The 16922-nt window shown below is 38.3% G+C and overlaps 1 protein-coding gene across 1 annotated transcript in view; it reads right to left on the bottom strand.

Moving 5' to 3' along the window:
* Positions 1–16922, bottom strand: part of NCKAP5 (NCK associated protein 5) — a 906569-nt gene that overhangs the window by 635532 nt on the left and 254115 nt on the right. The window contains exon 2 of the mRNA XM_052635984.1: positions 12395–12468. Within this exon, the coding sequence (XP_052491944.1) occupies positions 12395–12468 (74 nt within the window). The remainder of the gene's footprint in view (positions 1–12394; positions 12469–16922) is intronic.

Raw genomic sequence — 16922 nt, 5'->3', positions numbered from 1 at the left:
AGTCTGGTGTGCTGCAATCCATGGGGTCTCAAAAAGTTGGACAGGACTCAGTGACTGAACTGAGCTCATCTCTGCTCTCCTTTGAAGGATGTGTGTGACTAGAATAAGACACTGACAGTAGGGAGTGTGTGTGTAGGAATAATCAGTAATAAAGAAGGTCAGCGTTGGTAGGGACATGTATAGCTAGAAATAGAAATACTTAGATTTTTACTCTTAACATGTCTACTAGGACTTTCTTCAATTCTAAATATGCTGAGCTTGACTTTGCTAAAAAAAAAAAAAAGAAAAAAAAGCCAGTATTCAGATATCCACAGTTCCCTAATTGGCAAACTAATCCTTGGTGAATACTACCAGGAGCTAAGAGAGTAAAGCTAGAACTTCCCTCAGGTGGCAAGTACAGATTTCAGAAGTGATTTTTCTGGACACCCAATTTCTTTTATTTCAGGCGTGAGAATTCCAAGCAGTCCAGTGGTAGAGGTATTTTTGGATAGATGCAATTTTTGGTACAGTTTAAATTATATCATCTTGGTAACAAATGATTCCAAAGGCCAAAGTCCTAAATTATGTATCTGACCCAAAGAATTTCTCTTTTAGAGTGGCTGTCTGTAATTGACCCCACTCAGATATGTATTTCCAAAGCCAAGATACAGGAAAATCAATTAGATAATAAAAATGAATAAACCCAGGTAAATACACATTTTGGCTTTCAATTAGCCAATGACTTTGTGAATCTCTAGGGAACACTGAAGAGACATCATAAGACAGTGCAGTTTCCCTTAATAGGGACCATAACCTCAGAGTGGCATATTTTTCAAATAATGAGCAAATGATTTTTTTTTTTTTCACCATGCTGTGCTCATAGCTTCTGTGGAAACTTAAACATTATTCAATAGAACAACTTCCTGCAAAGCCTTTTGAAAGTGTCACAGACTCTGACTCTATTCTGGTGCCCTGGGTCTGCCAGCATGCTGTTTTACTACCTTTGGAAGATTCAGTGCCAAGACACAGTCCAAGAGTTAGAGCTGAAAGAAGACCAGGTATATAAAAATAATTTGCTGCCTTCTTTCAAGAAGGAAAACTGTCACTTTCTATCACTTTCAAACTTTCAGTAATTTTGTGGATCTATCATTTCTCTTCTGTCTTCATCACTCAACCCTTCAGCTGACCTACAAGGTAATTGATAATAATTAGACTGTTAGCCCTAAAGAAAAGACTGCTGAAATCACTGATTAACCCTGTCCTGTTATCAGTGGGAAACCAAGGGCCTGGATGCCTAAAGGGCTTTTTCAGAAACCACACTGTAAGTGTCAGAATCAGGACATGAACTTCACATTGCAGAGAAGGAGCCAGAGATAGTATTTGAAAAAGTTCTCAACAGGACAGCACACTCACCAAGCAGTCAGAACAGAGACCCTGACTGTGGCAGTGTGCCACCAAATACCACCCCAGGTGGACTAGATCAGAGGTTTAGGAGATAAAAAGTGCCCCTTATTTGTTATCTAAAGCACTTAGCTGCTGCTGCTGCTACTGCTGCTAAGTTGCTTCAGTCGTGTCCGACTCTGTGCGACCCCATAGACGGGGGCCCACTGTCTCTGGGATTCTCCAGGCAAGAACACTGGAGTGGGTTGCCATATCCTTCTCCAATGAATGAAAGTGAAAAGCGAAAGTGAAGTCGCTCAGTCGTGCCCAACTCTTAGCGACCCCATAGACTGCAGCCTACCAGGCTTCTCCGTCCATGGGATTTTCCAGGCAAGAGTACTGGAGTACGGTGCCATTGCCTTCTCTGAAAGCTAATAAAAATGAAATTTACTTTTAGCTGTTAGTTGCTCTCTTTTTTCATCTGTTTACTTTCTACTAATGCCACTAATCCTTTGAAAACTTGCCCTCTGTTTGGCAGCCCATGTCATTGTTATCTATGGTGAATGACCTTGACTTCAAGTGTGTGTCCATCTTAACGAAATTCTAAGGTCTTCTCTGCCAGTACCACTTTATAGATTTTCAGGCCAAGCCCCAATTCTTTTTTTTTTTTAAATTAAAGTATTTGTTGGTTTATGATGTGGTATTAGTTTCTGGTGTACAATAAAGTGATTCAGTTTTTTAATATATATGTACATATCTATTACATATACTTTTAATATATGTATTATATATATTATACAGTGATATATATATGAATGTGTGCTTTTATATATATATATATAAAAGTTATATATGTATGTGTATATATATACGTTTGTGTGTGTGTGTGTGTGTGTGCGCGTGCACACACGTGCGCTGTCGCTTCAGTCATGTCCGAATCTTTGCGACCCTATGGACTGTAGCCTGCCAGGCTCCTCTGTCCATGAGATTTCCCTGGAAAGAATACTGGAGTGGGTTACCTCCTCCAGGGGATCTTCCCGACCCAGGGATAGAACCCACGTTTCTTATGTATCCTGCATTGACAGGTGGGTTCTTTACCACTAGCGCCACCTGGGAAACCTATATATATATATATGTAGGCTATATAAGCTTATATATAGGCTTCTATATATATAGGTTTATATATATATGTGTGTATATATACACACACACACACACACACACTTTTACAGATTCTTTTCCATTATAGGGTATTACAAGATATTGAATATTGTTCTCTGTGCTATACAGAAGGTCATTATAGGTCATTATTGTTTATATATTTTATGTACAGCAGTGTGTATCTTATCAATTCTATCTTTAAAAGTAACAATCTATTGTCTACAATTTTTCTAAATTTTTTTCATTTTATTCAAGGTGATAAATTATTGAAGGCCTAGATTTTTACCATGGATTTTTTTTTTTAACCTCTCATAGTCTCTTAGTCCTTTTCTTTAAAAATTATGAGAAATTCTTTCATTGTGTCTATTGAAAATGTTGTTTGCAGCCCAAGATACAACTGGTAGATAATGGGAATAAAATTATGGACAGAAATACACATTTGATTATTGTTAATGGTTGGAATCTTTCCTATGATGCCCAGTGACACAACATGTAGACAGGACATGTCTCCAAACTTATTTTATGATTGAATTTTTTTACAAGCATAAAATAAAAGTCTAGTGAAGCAAGCATTCTTCCTAGCTTTATATAGCAAAAGCAATATGTTCACATCTTCATGAAGTATCCCATCTTTACCTTTCTAAGAGGAACTATCTTGAAACTATGGATCCCTTTTAGCACTGGTACAGCACTGAAACAAAGGACCTTTTGTTATGCTTGCTTGATCTTTTCCTTGCAATGGACTCACCAATAAAGGCAGACTCATCCCTAATGAACACATGAACCATTAATAGTTTCTCTTCTTGAATCAACATCAATTCTATCACATGCTAAGTCTCTTAGGTACAAAGATGATTAGAACATACAACCAATTGTCTCTCTGCTTTCAGGCTAAGTGAAGTGTTAGGTTTGAAGTTGGATGTCTTATGATAAGCACTATGAGAGAGATGAGATACCCAAAGATTTGGTTTTACAAGCCAAAAACCTTAGAGGAATAAGGTGGCTCAGTGGTAGAGAATCTGCATGCCAATGCAGGAGATACAGGAGATGCAGGTTTGATCCCTGGGTTGGAAAGATCCCTGGAGTAGGAAATGGCAACTTGATCCAGTATTCCTGCCTGGAAAATTCCATGGATAGAGGAGCCTGGTAGGCTACAGTCCATGGAATCACAAAGAGTCAGACATGACTGAGCTACTGAGCATGAGCATGCGCATGCATGAAAAAATAAGACAGTGTGTGACTGAGAGCTTCATGCTTGGAACTGGTATAGAAGTCACTGGAGGTGTGGACAGAGCCAGTGTTACATTTTGGATTATTTTGTTGAAGGATCTTTCTCATTAACTTGGGGGAGGGGTAAAGGGATAGAGCAAGAACCAGGGCCTCCCTTGGATCTAAGTGAATGATGTCCTCTACTAGTAAAAGCTGGCTAATGGAGCAGCGTAGAATTGAGATGTACAGTTTGTATTTTCTCTTTTCATAGAAGCTCTAACATCTCTCCCTAGAATTGAAGGATTTAGGTGGGTTCTAGAACTCCCTTCCAGGCCTCTGAATACAGAAGCCACAAAAAGAATAGAGGGTAAGCAAAAACAAATAAATTTACTCCTTTAAACTCCAGAGTTACACATGTAGAGAGATATGTAGAGTTATATCCTAAGAATCAATCTCTTTGGGGGTGGGGAAAGTCACAAGTATGCTCATGCACTAACAAGTTGGTGATTCTTTTTCCATTAAAATTAAAATTAAATAGGATGCCATGGTAAATTACCCATTTTATTCCTCCTTCTAGAAAAAAAAAAAGACACTTTGTCATTCTTTACTGTGGGTGCACGTCAGCTTCAACACATGCATTTATGTCTAGTAGGTCATTTATATCATCGCCTGCTGGAGTTTTTCTTCTTTCAACTTAGTAGGGAATATTTGTGATCTTTATTACCTCCAATAAATCTACAAAATGCCTTTTGCTCGAGGCTTTTTACTTTAATTTCACATAAATAAATCACATTAGGTTCCTGGCTGTCATATTAAGATAAGCATGGATCTAAAAATAACAAATGTGTTTTTAAGTCAAATGTTTTCAGATTACATAGTAGTAAATTTCTCTGGGTCACCCCTGAATCTTATTGATGTTGAAATATTTTTTGGCACTTTAAGAATTTTTCTTGAAGAGCACAAACCTATTTAAACTAGAAGTAGAATAATTTTCAGATCCTCTACAGACCTACTTGTACAATATTATTCAACTCAAGCTTCCCATGGCTGCAATAAATCCATCTTTAATGTGGGGATGTGTCCCCAGTTATAGCAGAGGGCAGTTTTATGTCTTTGTAGGTTAATCGAATGCTCTATCTATACTGTTTTACGTATTAACTATAAAGAGCTCTAGACCTGAATCCCTCATCAAAGATCTTACATATAGTTATACTCAAAGGTCTTAAAGGCAGCCCAAATTCAATCTAGTCAATAACCAATTCTTCATCTGTCCTCATGCTTCTAGACCTGCTCCTACTCAGGACTCAGATCAAACCATCAGCTCCTTGGGGAAACCTTTGGTCTTTTGAAGGACTGTTTCATATAAAGTGTTTTACAGAGTCTTCCACTTAGCCTGGGGTGGAACAGTCTTGATAAATGGATGTGAATTTTTCTTTCAAACAAGATTTGTAGTGAATAGGCAAAGATAAAACCCATAGGTTTTAAATAGTTTATTTTATACATTTATTCAGTTGAGACCTAAATATATTCTCTGATGGATTAGCACAGCCTTTTTAAGGGTGGACAGGTTTAATAAGTAAATCATGTATATATAAAGTTGGTGTAGAGTTTCACTCTGGCATTTTTGGTAATCTCTTTGCCTTGGATAACTTGGATTCAAATACTAGGCAACTCTCAAAGTAGACAAACATGCAGACCATACACCGGCCACCTAAATCAACAATAATGTTGATCAATCCTAAAGTAAATGTCAAATATGAACCTGGGCGGGCTTCCTTGGGGACTTATGGGGTAAAGAATCAGGCCTGCGATGCAGGAGACCCAGGCTCAATCCCTTGGTTGGTAAGATGCCTTGGAGAAGGGAATGGCTACCCACTTCAGTATTCTTGCCTTGAGAATCCCATGAACAGAGGAACCTGGTGGGCTGCAGTCCATGGGGTTGCAAAGAAACAGACACAACTGAGGAGCAAAGCATGAAGCATGATGAACCTGGGCAATCTTCCAATCAATCGGATACCTTTCTGGATTTAGCTCTATTAGCCCCTTCTGTTACTGAACAAAAGTCACCTTAAAGATAAAGCTGTTAGTTCAGCCAGAGTCTCGGAGCTCTGAGAAGAAGCCTACATGCTCCCTTGTTTACCTAAAGCAGCACCATCAGTCTATAATAAGAGTCCTTGGGGATACATCTCAGCCCACAGCCTTCACCACCACCGTCCATGGATGACATAACCACTGAAGCATGTGACAATATCCGATTTCCTGATTTATTCTCCCTTGTGCTGGGCAGAGGGCATGACTTAAAGGCAAGACTCTTATCTTGGCAGGGGTCTGAGACTGTCTGCATCTCTGGAACAACCCCTGGTGGGTAATTGAGAAGTGACATTGATGGGTTCCCAGGGTGGCCTGATGCTTGCACTTGCCCCGAGGACGCAGATACATACTAGAAATCCAGCGCAAGGGCAGAGAGGAGGGGAATAAACTGTAAAGCTTGCTAGTCCTGGTCTCCTTTGACCTCAGCAGAGAGAAATATGCAGAGCTGGGAAAGCGTACACTATTATTCTATGGGCTTAGCATGAGCTTTTGCTTTTATTGCTAGCAGAGAGCACTGAGTTCTTTGTTTGCTACAGTCTATCCCCCAGAGGTAGTCTCCTTTTCTCTTGAAGGGATTTTAAAAAACAAATCACAGTTCTTATTTTATTTGGTGTCCACCATTAAGAATTCATGCAGAGCAATTTTACTTGTTGCCAATTAAGCTCTCCCAGTGGAAGTCTATGATTATACCAAAGGCACCCTGTGTAATACTTGGAATCACTTTGGTCTACATAAATTAACCCCTTGAGGATAGAGACGTGCTAATTCTTAAGATGCCTGGATAATTCGATTCTAAGAACCAAAATACACAGAAGGCAAATCTCCAAGAAGTTCTGGGCTTGACTTTTCTCAGGCTGTGTGTGCTTTTGCCTCTTAACTCTATTTTACAGCCACAAGACAATTTCTGTATAACATGGTAGCAAAGGATGATCTTTTCCTAGAGATAGAATGATAGCATGTCGCCTCTCAGTAAGCAACTTTAATGTCACTCACATTTTACAGAAACAGGGATTACTGCTAAAGGAAACTTTAGGCACTGGGGCCAATTACCTTCACCCCAAAATGTATAAATACGTCAAAATTATGGAGAACGTGAAGACTATTTGGGATGTGCATCATTTCACGGCAGTCTTCACTCTGCTTAGGTAGGCAGCATGTTGAATCATGGTGGGAATGGAAACAAAGCTCTTGCCCAATATTTTTTTCTATCTCTTCCTTTATATTAAGAATCACAAATAAGGCAGAATGCAAAAGCCTACTTTAAAGATTTTTGGATGCACTGAAACTATCATTTTATTGTTGGAAGGATGGATCCTAGGGACTCTTATTGCACCCAGAGATCTCTACATGCTTTTCATTGAAGTGTTTTCTTCTTCTTGGTGATGTAGGCAACCAACACTTATTCCTCTGGGAAACACAAGTTCTGTGCTTTACCAGGGCAAACATTGCTTGTGATCAATCGTTCTTCAGATTCTTGCAATCTGGTATTACTGATACTTTGACTGCCCCTCAGAACTTGGGGTTAACTTTCCTCTTTTATCAATAACCCAGACTTCTCACACTATTTGCTTCTCTTTTACAAACTTCCCATCTCTTTTACAAACTACCCATACCATTTGCTTCTTTTTACAAACTACCATTCACAGGTACCCATCCCATACCTGTGAAGTAAGGGGAGAAAGATGAAGAAAGAGATGCAACTATGTTTTTGTATATTTGGCTACCAAACTAGATAAGTCACCATTTCCCAAAATATATTCCTTAGACCTTTAGTCAGAGTAGATGCTCCAAGAAAAATAGGATTGGGAAATATTTTTTAAGAAGTGAAAATTATATTTTATAGTCTATATTTGATATGCATAACACATTAGCAATATAAATGGCTCTGAGTAGTTCTACAATTAAAGCAAAATCTTTTCTTTTTTGTCTATTTTTTGTCTACTCCATGCAGCATGACAGATCTCAGGCCCCTGACCAGGGATTGAGCCTGTGCCCCCTGTAGTGGCGTGCCTGGTCCACAGATGTCAAGAGTGCCTTAACTGAGAAACTCTAGCCTAAATACAGCTTGTTCCAATGAGGCTTCGCTTTGGCATCTGTTGACTGGAAATTGGCACTGTGCGTTCACCAGATCTTGTCATTTAATTTTGGCCTTGAAACCTACTTATTCTTCACTTACTTACAGGCTATTGATAACTCTGTCTCTAACTCAAACTCTGAAAATCTGAAATGAATACTTTGACATTATCTGGTTCAGTCACTGGCAAGCTGTTGTTGTTTACTCACTAAGTCGTGTCTGACTCTTTTGCAACCCATGAACCATAGCCCACCAGGCTCCTCTGTCCATGGATTTCCCAGGCAAGAATACTGGAGTGGGCTGCCATTTCCTTCTCTGGGAATCTTCTGCACCCAGGATTAAACCCACATCTCCTGCACTGCAGGTGGATTCTTTACCACTGAGCCACCTGGGAAGCCCCACAAGTCATTAGGGATCTATTATATGAGGCATTTCTACAGATTCTTCGAAGCCTTTTATGACATATATTAAATTCTACATGATCCAGCTATATAAGTATTAGAGAAAAAATATTATACAGATCAGTACATGTTATTTATAGGTAATGCTATTTTAGATATTATATGCTTCATATAATCTCAGTGCTCAGTTATCTTAAATACTAGCTATATTGATACCTTCTTTTTATACCTAAGGAAACTCTGTCTCAGAGGTGTTACCCAGTAATCACTTTGGACAGACCAGGACCAGAGTCTATGCCTCCAAAACCTCCAATCCAGTCTTATTTCCATTTCTAGAGTGTTATGCTGCCTCTATTTGTCATACATAATTTCACATATGTGACATGAAAGAGTAATTAACACCATAAATATTCATGAATCCCGTTTGTATTTTCCAACTGTTTGTGTTTGTTCTAAACTCTTAATCTAAGGCTGCAAATGGATAAAGATTTCTGTCAAATATCAGGAGAAAGTCTCAGCAGTTGTTTTCTCACATTCCTTCTTGTCAGTCACAGATATATTTAGTCAAATCAGAAACAGTAACAGATGATATAAGAATCATTAAGTACAAAAGAGCCTTTTTCTCCTAATCTTAACTTTCCTCATTAAAACAAATAAACATACAAAAATATATGATCACATTTCAACATCAACTTATAAATAAGTTGTTGCTGGGTATGTTTATTTTTTCTTATCAGGTAGGGAGAGGCAGAGCAATTGAAATGCACCCAGATTTGTACTCAAGTCTTAGACTAGGTTCTAGATCCCAAATCCACCCTCTTCTTCAGATAAATTCACAGAAGTTTTCTTCTGCTGGTATCAAAACATTAATTGAGCTAAATGCTCTTTGCCAGACAGCTATAGTTGAACACCACAAATTCCTTAACAATTTGAAAACCTAGAGCAGATTAAAGGTCTATTTCAGCACAATACTAAACTGGACCCCAAAATAACCAGTTATCTTGAGAGTATGATTACAACAATATATTTGTGTCACAGCACATGGTTATGCTATAAAAAATGACTAAAGCCTGTTAAAGACTATGAGATTCCTTCACAAAAATAAGACTTTTCATTCTTATATCCAATCTTCTACCATTTGTCCAATTCTTTTATCATTGAGCAAGAGGCAATAACAGTATGACGTATATCTTCTTTTGATCAGTCCTCAAAGACTGTGGCCATAAATTAATGCTGACTAATATTATTGTTGGAAGATCAAAATACTCAAAGTTGGTACTTCCCTGGTGGTCCAGTGGTTAAGACATCCCCTTCCAATGTAGAGGGTGTGGGTTTGATCCCTAGTCAGGGAGCTAAAATCTCACATGCATTGTAGCCAAAAAACAAAAACATTTTTTTAAAGCAACATTGTAACTAATTCAATAAAGACTTTAGAAATAGTTCACATCAAAATAATCTTTTAAAAATATTCAGAATTTTTAAGTTATAGGTTAAGTATAAATGGAAGACCATTAGTTAATATCAACATCAACGAAAGTTGTAACAGCTACACGAAAGTTGTAACAGCTACAAATCAAATGCACAATAAAAATCAGAAAACATATATACTGAATTATGGGAATGTTTGTTTGACTTCAGACGCTTTAGCTGTGCTTGTGTTTGTGGTATGCCATGGTCCTCGGCATATCATAGAGTCTACCTTAACTCAAGAAAGCATTTTAAATATTCAATCATAAACAGAAAAAAAACTCCCCCACTGCTCACTGTCACTCATAAATCTTTCACCATAAACTATTTGGCTGTAGTTGAAGTTGTGATACTGTAATAAGCATCAGAAAGCCTATCACTATGCGTCAGTCAGGATCTGTTTACAAAATATAATCAAGTATAATTTCATGATTCAATAAATAGTATGTAAATCTACTATTATTGGTTTTCATTTTCATTTCAATACTACCATTTCCATTTCCTCACTGTTATTCTGACTATTCAAATATCATTATTGCCCTTTATTATTATTCAAATAAAGCTTTTCTATTAGATCTTGTGACTATATGTAAGCCTTTGCTTCTTTACTAGCAAAATTCTATTACTGAAGGAAAATAGCTGTGATTGCCCACAAAAATCTGAGCTCTTACTTTAGGTTAGGTGATGTCTGTACCTGAAATGAGATTTTAATTTAATCATATCAGAGAAAACCAAAGGTTTTTATTAACTACCTTAAAAAAGCAGGAAAATATCCTTTCCCATGCAGGTTTTTTGATTCAAAAATGTGTGAAACTATTATTCCTCTTCAAAAATGTATATAAAACACACTGACCAAATTATAAATAAAGTATAATTTATTCATCAGATGGTATTCATCATTCATATATTTTCCTTTGGAAAGATGGGGGAACTTATTTTATACAAATAGTTTTAAGAAAATGTTACAACTCAGTTAAATATACTTTGCAGTACATCTATGGAAAATATAATTTAAAAGGCATATAGCCATAAATATATTGCTATTGCTACACACTCGTTCTCAAAAGAAAACTGTATCACCAAGTTATAGATCTCAAAATCAAATCTAACAAATATTGCATCAATTTATATAAAGTTAACTGATGTGTCTTTTAGTGACAAGTGGACTTAAAAATTGTACAGTTTTGTTGTATCCTATTAGCAGTTTTCTTCTAGGTAGAAAAATAGAATATTGTCTATTACTATAACTACCGACACGTTTTCTAGTTTCACAACGAGTCGGACATGACTTAGAGACTGAACAACATGTTTCCTAGTAGGAAAACTAACATCAGAGCAGAACAAATGAGTAAAGTGGATTTGGATGAGGTTGGGCAAGAAAGCCACATGGTTAGGTCCTACTTACCTCCCTAATATCTTTGTGTACAGAGGGAGGCTTCCCTGGTAGCTCAGAGGGTAAAGTGTCTGCCTGCAATGCGGGAGACCCGGGTTCAATCCCTGGGTCGGGAAGATCCCCTGGAGAAGGAAATGGCAACCCACTCCAGTACTCTTGCTTGGAAAATTCCATGGACAGAGGAGCCTTGTAAGCTACAGTCCATGGGGTCGCAAAGAGTCGGACATGACTGAGCAACGTCACTTCACTTCCTCACAGAGGGGAAACTGGCCTCCATGCCATGAGGAGATAAGACATAAAGGACTTTTGGGGCTTATTGACCCCTTAGAGAGGAAGCTAATTATATTCAATAATTCTGATGCAGTGTAAGGTATCATGTAATTAAGCACTAGCATATTTATTCCAGATAACAAGAACTATAGGAATTTAGTAAGTGGAATTCAGAGTCCATACTAGCACTGACAAAAACAAGGCCACATGGGCTTTAAAGATCTAGATAACCCTATCACAATAATCTCCATTCCCTAGAAGCCTCAGCGAATGAGTTACTTGGGAAAACTTGTATAATACTTATGTAATACTCTCTTCTCTTTTCAGTTTACCTGCAGATGTTTTCATACCTAGAGTTAGAATTCATCACATAAAACAAAAACCAAACCAAACATGGGGGACCTATATAACAGCATTCTTGAAATATGTATTTTTTAATATAAAGAGAAGCAGAAATTTTAAGCAGACGTGTTCTCAGCCTTTCAATTATAGAAAAACATAAACAATATTTAGGCAGGCAAAGGCCAGAGGATTTTGGGTTCTAGTTTCTACAAGAATACAAGTATTCTTGCCTGGAAAATCCCATGGACTGAGGAGCCTGGTAGGCTACAGTCCATGGGGTCGCAAAGAGTCGGACACGACTGAGTGACTTCACTTTCACTTTCTTTTCTACAATATAAGTTTGTTGCATGGCTGTGGACAAATGCATTCCTTGACCTTGGCAAGTGTTATGATTTCTACCATCCTCCAAGCTCTGAGCAGGTCCTTCACTCAAGGACAACTTTTGACAACCACTGTTTTACTTTAATTAAAGGAATGGATCTCTTTAGGTAGCCTCTGCTGATTTTTGCCCCCAAAGGTGCGTTTGGCCACCAAGTAGAAGAAGGACCTTTTGCCAACTCCATGCTTCCGTGATCAAGATTAAAGCTATAGATGCACCTATTAAGTTAAGAAGTAGATTTAACTCACCTCCAGAGACTTCTGTGTTGCTCCTCAAGTTGATTTAACAGATGTTCAATGTATTTGTTGGAGTCCATGTATTCCTGTACATAGAAAAATAAAGCTGCATTACACCAAAGACAAAGGCAAAGACAAAACCTCTTTACCATAGGCATCAGGGTTCTAAGACCATCTTTATCTCTACAGGACACTTTTGGACAAGATAATTCCCTTGGTCCCTCTCATTTGTAGGAATAGATGCTTCTGTGACTTATATGCATTGTCATTTGGGGACAAATAAATTTTTCCCCACATCCTGTGATGGTTCCATAAATGAAAAAATGGAGGAGAACTGGAGTTCTATCAAGTCAGCATAAAAATGCTCTTAATCACAGAGAAAAGCCGATTTCATAGTCATTTACACTCTGTTTTATGTGTATGTGTGCTCAGCTGCTCAGTTGCTCCGTTGTGTCTGACTCTTTGAGGCCCACCAAGCTCCCACGCCCATGGTATTTTCCAGGTGAGAATATAGGAGCAGGGTGTCATTTTTCTACTCCAGGGGATCTTCCTGACCCAGGGATGGAATCCATATCTTTTCCATCTCCTGCATTGGCAGGCATATTCTTTACCACTGCACCCCCTGGGAAGCCATGTTTTATATGTTTTCCCATATAAAAATATGGGGTTGTGGGGGGATGGGAATTGAGCCAACCTTAGAAAAGAAGGAATAAAGTAGGTACTGCAAGTCTTGATTATACTGATTTTACACAAATCACTTTCTAACAAAAACGCTATTTTTGAGCTACATAGAAACTACATAGTCATTGCCCTCCTTCACTGGGCATATCGTTTATATTGATGAATCACATGTTTATTTTTCCTTCATTTCCTTATATGAACAATGCAATTTGTTCTTGAGTTTCCTTTTTTTTCTTTTTATCTTATTTATTTCCTTAGAAAACCAATCTTTAGCTTCTAGGAAGATATAAAGGCAAGCTTTATCTTGTTTAGAAATAGTCATAAATTTGTGTAAATCAAATTAGGTTTTCAAGAAACATCTCCAAAAAATGAGGGATTCCTTCATTACATGAGAACTGCTCATAGAATCTGTAAGTTATTGAACCTAATTATTTTAAAATTTGTGATTCCTGAATATGAGGTTCAAATACAGTCATTTTAATTGCTAACTATGTAGATAAATACAACAACAACAACAATGAAAACTTGTATAATTTATTTCATCCTGAACCTAATACTTCTTTCCCTTTCTCTCTGAGGAGACCACAGGCCTCTGTGTCTACATCACAGCAGCCTTAGACAGAAGTGTGTGCAGTGATTTCAGTGTTAAGGTACCCATGAAAGTTACCATTTTATATCTTATGGATTTAAGATAAACTAGGAACTCAGATTAATATTGATACCTTTTAAAAACATTTTCATTTTGATGGAATACTATATAAAATTAGTTGTTTCTATAAAAATATTGACTATCATGGGTGGGGGAGTAGAAGAGGTGACCTTCTGTAACAGGAAGGGCTCTGTTCAAGTTTCTGGACCTATGTAGCCTTGGAGAAGCCTTTTCACCTTTCTACAAGATTTCAGTTAGACTGGAGGGCATCCCCAGTCCTTATCTAGCAAAACTATTCTAAGAGTTTTCCATAATTCTATTGCAGAAAATTAGCCGAAGAGTTATACTCTTATTAATATGCACATTCAGGTGAGTTATTTAAACAAGACCATTACATGAGAAGCAAAGCAGAAATCTGTTGCTGCAGAAAGTTGCAATGGTTTGTGGTAACACTATTAAGTATCTTGATCAAGGTTTAAACATGATAGGAACACTCAAAATTCTTAAAGATATTTTCAAATACATCCTTTGAAAAAATTTTAAAGACAGTGTTTCTAAGTAGAGGCAAATATATAAACTTGAAGGTCACCCATACAGTCTTCTTTCAAATTTTTTCAACACTTATTATATGTCATGTACTGTTCTAACTTCATAGATATAGTTCTCCAATACCACAGTTCAAAAGCATCAATTCTTTGGCGCTCAGCCTTCTTCACAGTCCAACTCTCACATCCATACATGACCACAGGAAAAACCATAGCCTTGACTAGACGGACCTTAGTCGGCAAAGTAATGTCTCTGCTTTTGAATATGCTGTCTAGGTTGTTCATAACTTTCATTCCAAGGAGTAAGCCTCTTTTAATTTCATGGCTGCAGTCACCATCTGCAGTGATTTTGAAGCCCAAAAAATAAAGTCTGACACTGTTTCCACTGTTTCCCCATCTATTTCCCATGAAGTGATGGGGCCGGACGCCATGATCTTCGTTTTCTGAATGTTGAGCTTTAAGCCAACTTGTTCACTCTCCTCTTTCACTTTCATCAAGAGGCTTTTTAGTTCCTCTTCACCTTCTGCCATAAGGGTGGTGTCATCTGCATATCTGAGATTATTGATATTTCTCCCAGCAATCTTGATTCCAGCTTGTGTTTCTTCCAGTCCAGTGTTTCTTCCAGTCCAGTGTTTCTCATGATGTACTCTGCATATAAGTTAGATAAGAAGAGTGACAATATACAGCCTTGACATACTCCTTTTCCTATTTGGAACCAGTCTGTTGTTCCATGTCCAGTTCTAACTATTGCTTCCTGACCTGCATACAGATTTCTCAAGAGGCAGGTCAGGTGGTCTGGCATTCCCATCTCTTGAAGAATTTTCCACGGTTTATTGTGATCCACATAGTCAAAGGCTTTGGCATAGTCAATAAAGCAGAAATAGAGGTTTTTCTGGAACTCTCTTGCTTTTTCCATGATCCAGCAGATGTTGGCAATTTGATCTCTGCTTCCTCTGCCTTTTCGAAAACCAGCTTGAACATCAGGAAGTTCACAGTTCACGTATTGCTGAAGCCTGGCTTGGAGAATTTTGAGCATTACTTTACTAGCATGTGAGATGAGTGCAATTGTGTGGTAGTTTGAGCATTCTTTGGCATTGCCTTTCTTTGGGATTGGAATGAAAACTGACCTTTTCCAGTCCTGTGGCCACTGCTGAGTTTTCCAAATTTGCTGACATATTGAGTGCAGCGCTTTCACAGCATCATCTTTCAGGATTTGAAATAGCTCAACTGGGATTCCATCTCCTCCACTAGCTTTGTTCGTAGTGATGCTTTCTAAGGCCCACTTGACTTCACATTCCAAGATGTCTGGCTCTAGGTGAGTGATCACATCATTGTGATTATCTGGGTCATGAAGATCTTTTTTGTACAGTTCTTCTGTGTATTCTTGCCACCTCTTCTTAATATCTTCTGCTTCTGTTATGTCCATACCATTTCTGTCCTTTATCAAGCCCATCTTTGCATGAAATGTTCCCTTGGTATCTCTAATTTTCTTGAAGAGATCTCTAGTCTTTCCCATACTGTTCTTTTCCTCTATTTCTTTGCACTGATCGCTGAAGAAGGCTTTCTTATCTCTTCTTGCTGTTCTTTGGAACTCTGCATTCAGATGCTTATATCTTTCCTTTTCTCCTTTGCTTTTCACTTCTCTTCTTTTCACAGCCATTTTGCTTTTTTGCATTTCTTTTCCATGGGGATGGTCTTGATCCCTGTCTCCTGTACAATGTCACGAACCTCATTCCATAGTTCATCAGGCACTCTATCTATCAGATCTAGGCCCTTAAATCTATTTCTCACTTCCACTTTATAATCATAAGCGATTTGATTTAGGTCATACCTGAATGGTCTAGTGGTTTTCCCTACTTTCTTCAAGTCTGAATTTATGGATGTGAGAGTTGGACTGTGAAGAAGGCTGAGCGCTGAAGAATTGATGCTTTTGAACTATGGTGTTGGAGAAGACTCTTGAGAGTCCCTTGGACTGCAAGGAGATCCAACCAGTCCATTCTGATGGAGTTCAGCCCTGGGATTTATTTGGAGGGAATGATGCTAAAGCTGAAACTCCAGTACTTTGGCCACCTCATGCAAAGAGTTGACTCATTGGAAAAGACTCTGATGCTGGGAGGGATTGGGGGCAGGAGGAGAAGGGGATGACAGAGGATGAGATGGCTGGATGGCATCACTGACTCGATGGATGTGAGCCTGAGTGAACTCCGGGAGTTGGTGATGGACAGGGAGGCCTGGCGTGCTGCGATCCATGGGGTCGCAAAGAGTTGGACACCACTGAGTGACTGAACTGAACTGAAGAGGAAAAAAATACCTGCCCTCAGAGAGCTTACATTCTGTAGAGAGATACATAACAAGGAAGCGATCAGATTGATTTCAGGTTGGCTACCTGCTAGGAAGGAAATAACAAATAGGAAGGACTTTAAGTGGGGAAGGCACCTCCTTTATACACCATGGCTGGAAGAGGATTCTGAGCAAATGAATTCTGGGTCTAGGGCCTGATAGAGAAATAGGCAAACAAATAGAAAAAGGAAGAGGGGGAAGAACACCACAGGCAAAGGAAACAGCATAAGCAAAGACCCCCAAATGTGGTATTTAAAACAGAAAGGAAGCCAGTGGGGCCAGGGAACAGAGCCTGAGGTGTGTAGCCTAAAAAGAAGCTGGACAA

The sequence above is a fragment of the Budorcas taxicolor genome, chromosome 2 (assembly GCF_023091745.1).
Source record: "Budorcas taxicolor isolate Tak-1 chromosome 2, Takin1.1, whole genome shotgun sequence".
NCBI classification, from domain to species: domain Eukaryota; kingdom Metazoa; phylum Chordata; class Mammalia; order Artiodactyla; family Bovidae; genus Budorcas; species Budorcas taxicolor.
Note: the sequence above shows the minus strand (reverse complement) of the source record. Positions and strands in the feature narration are given on the sequence as shown.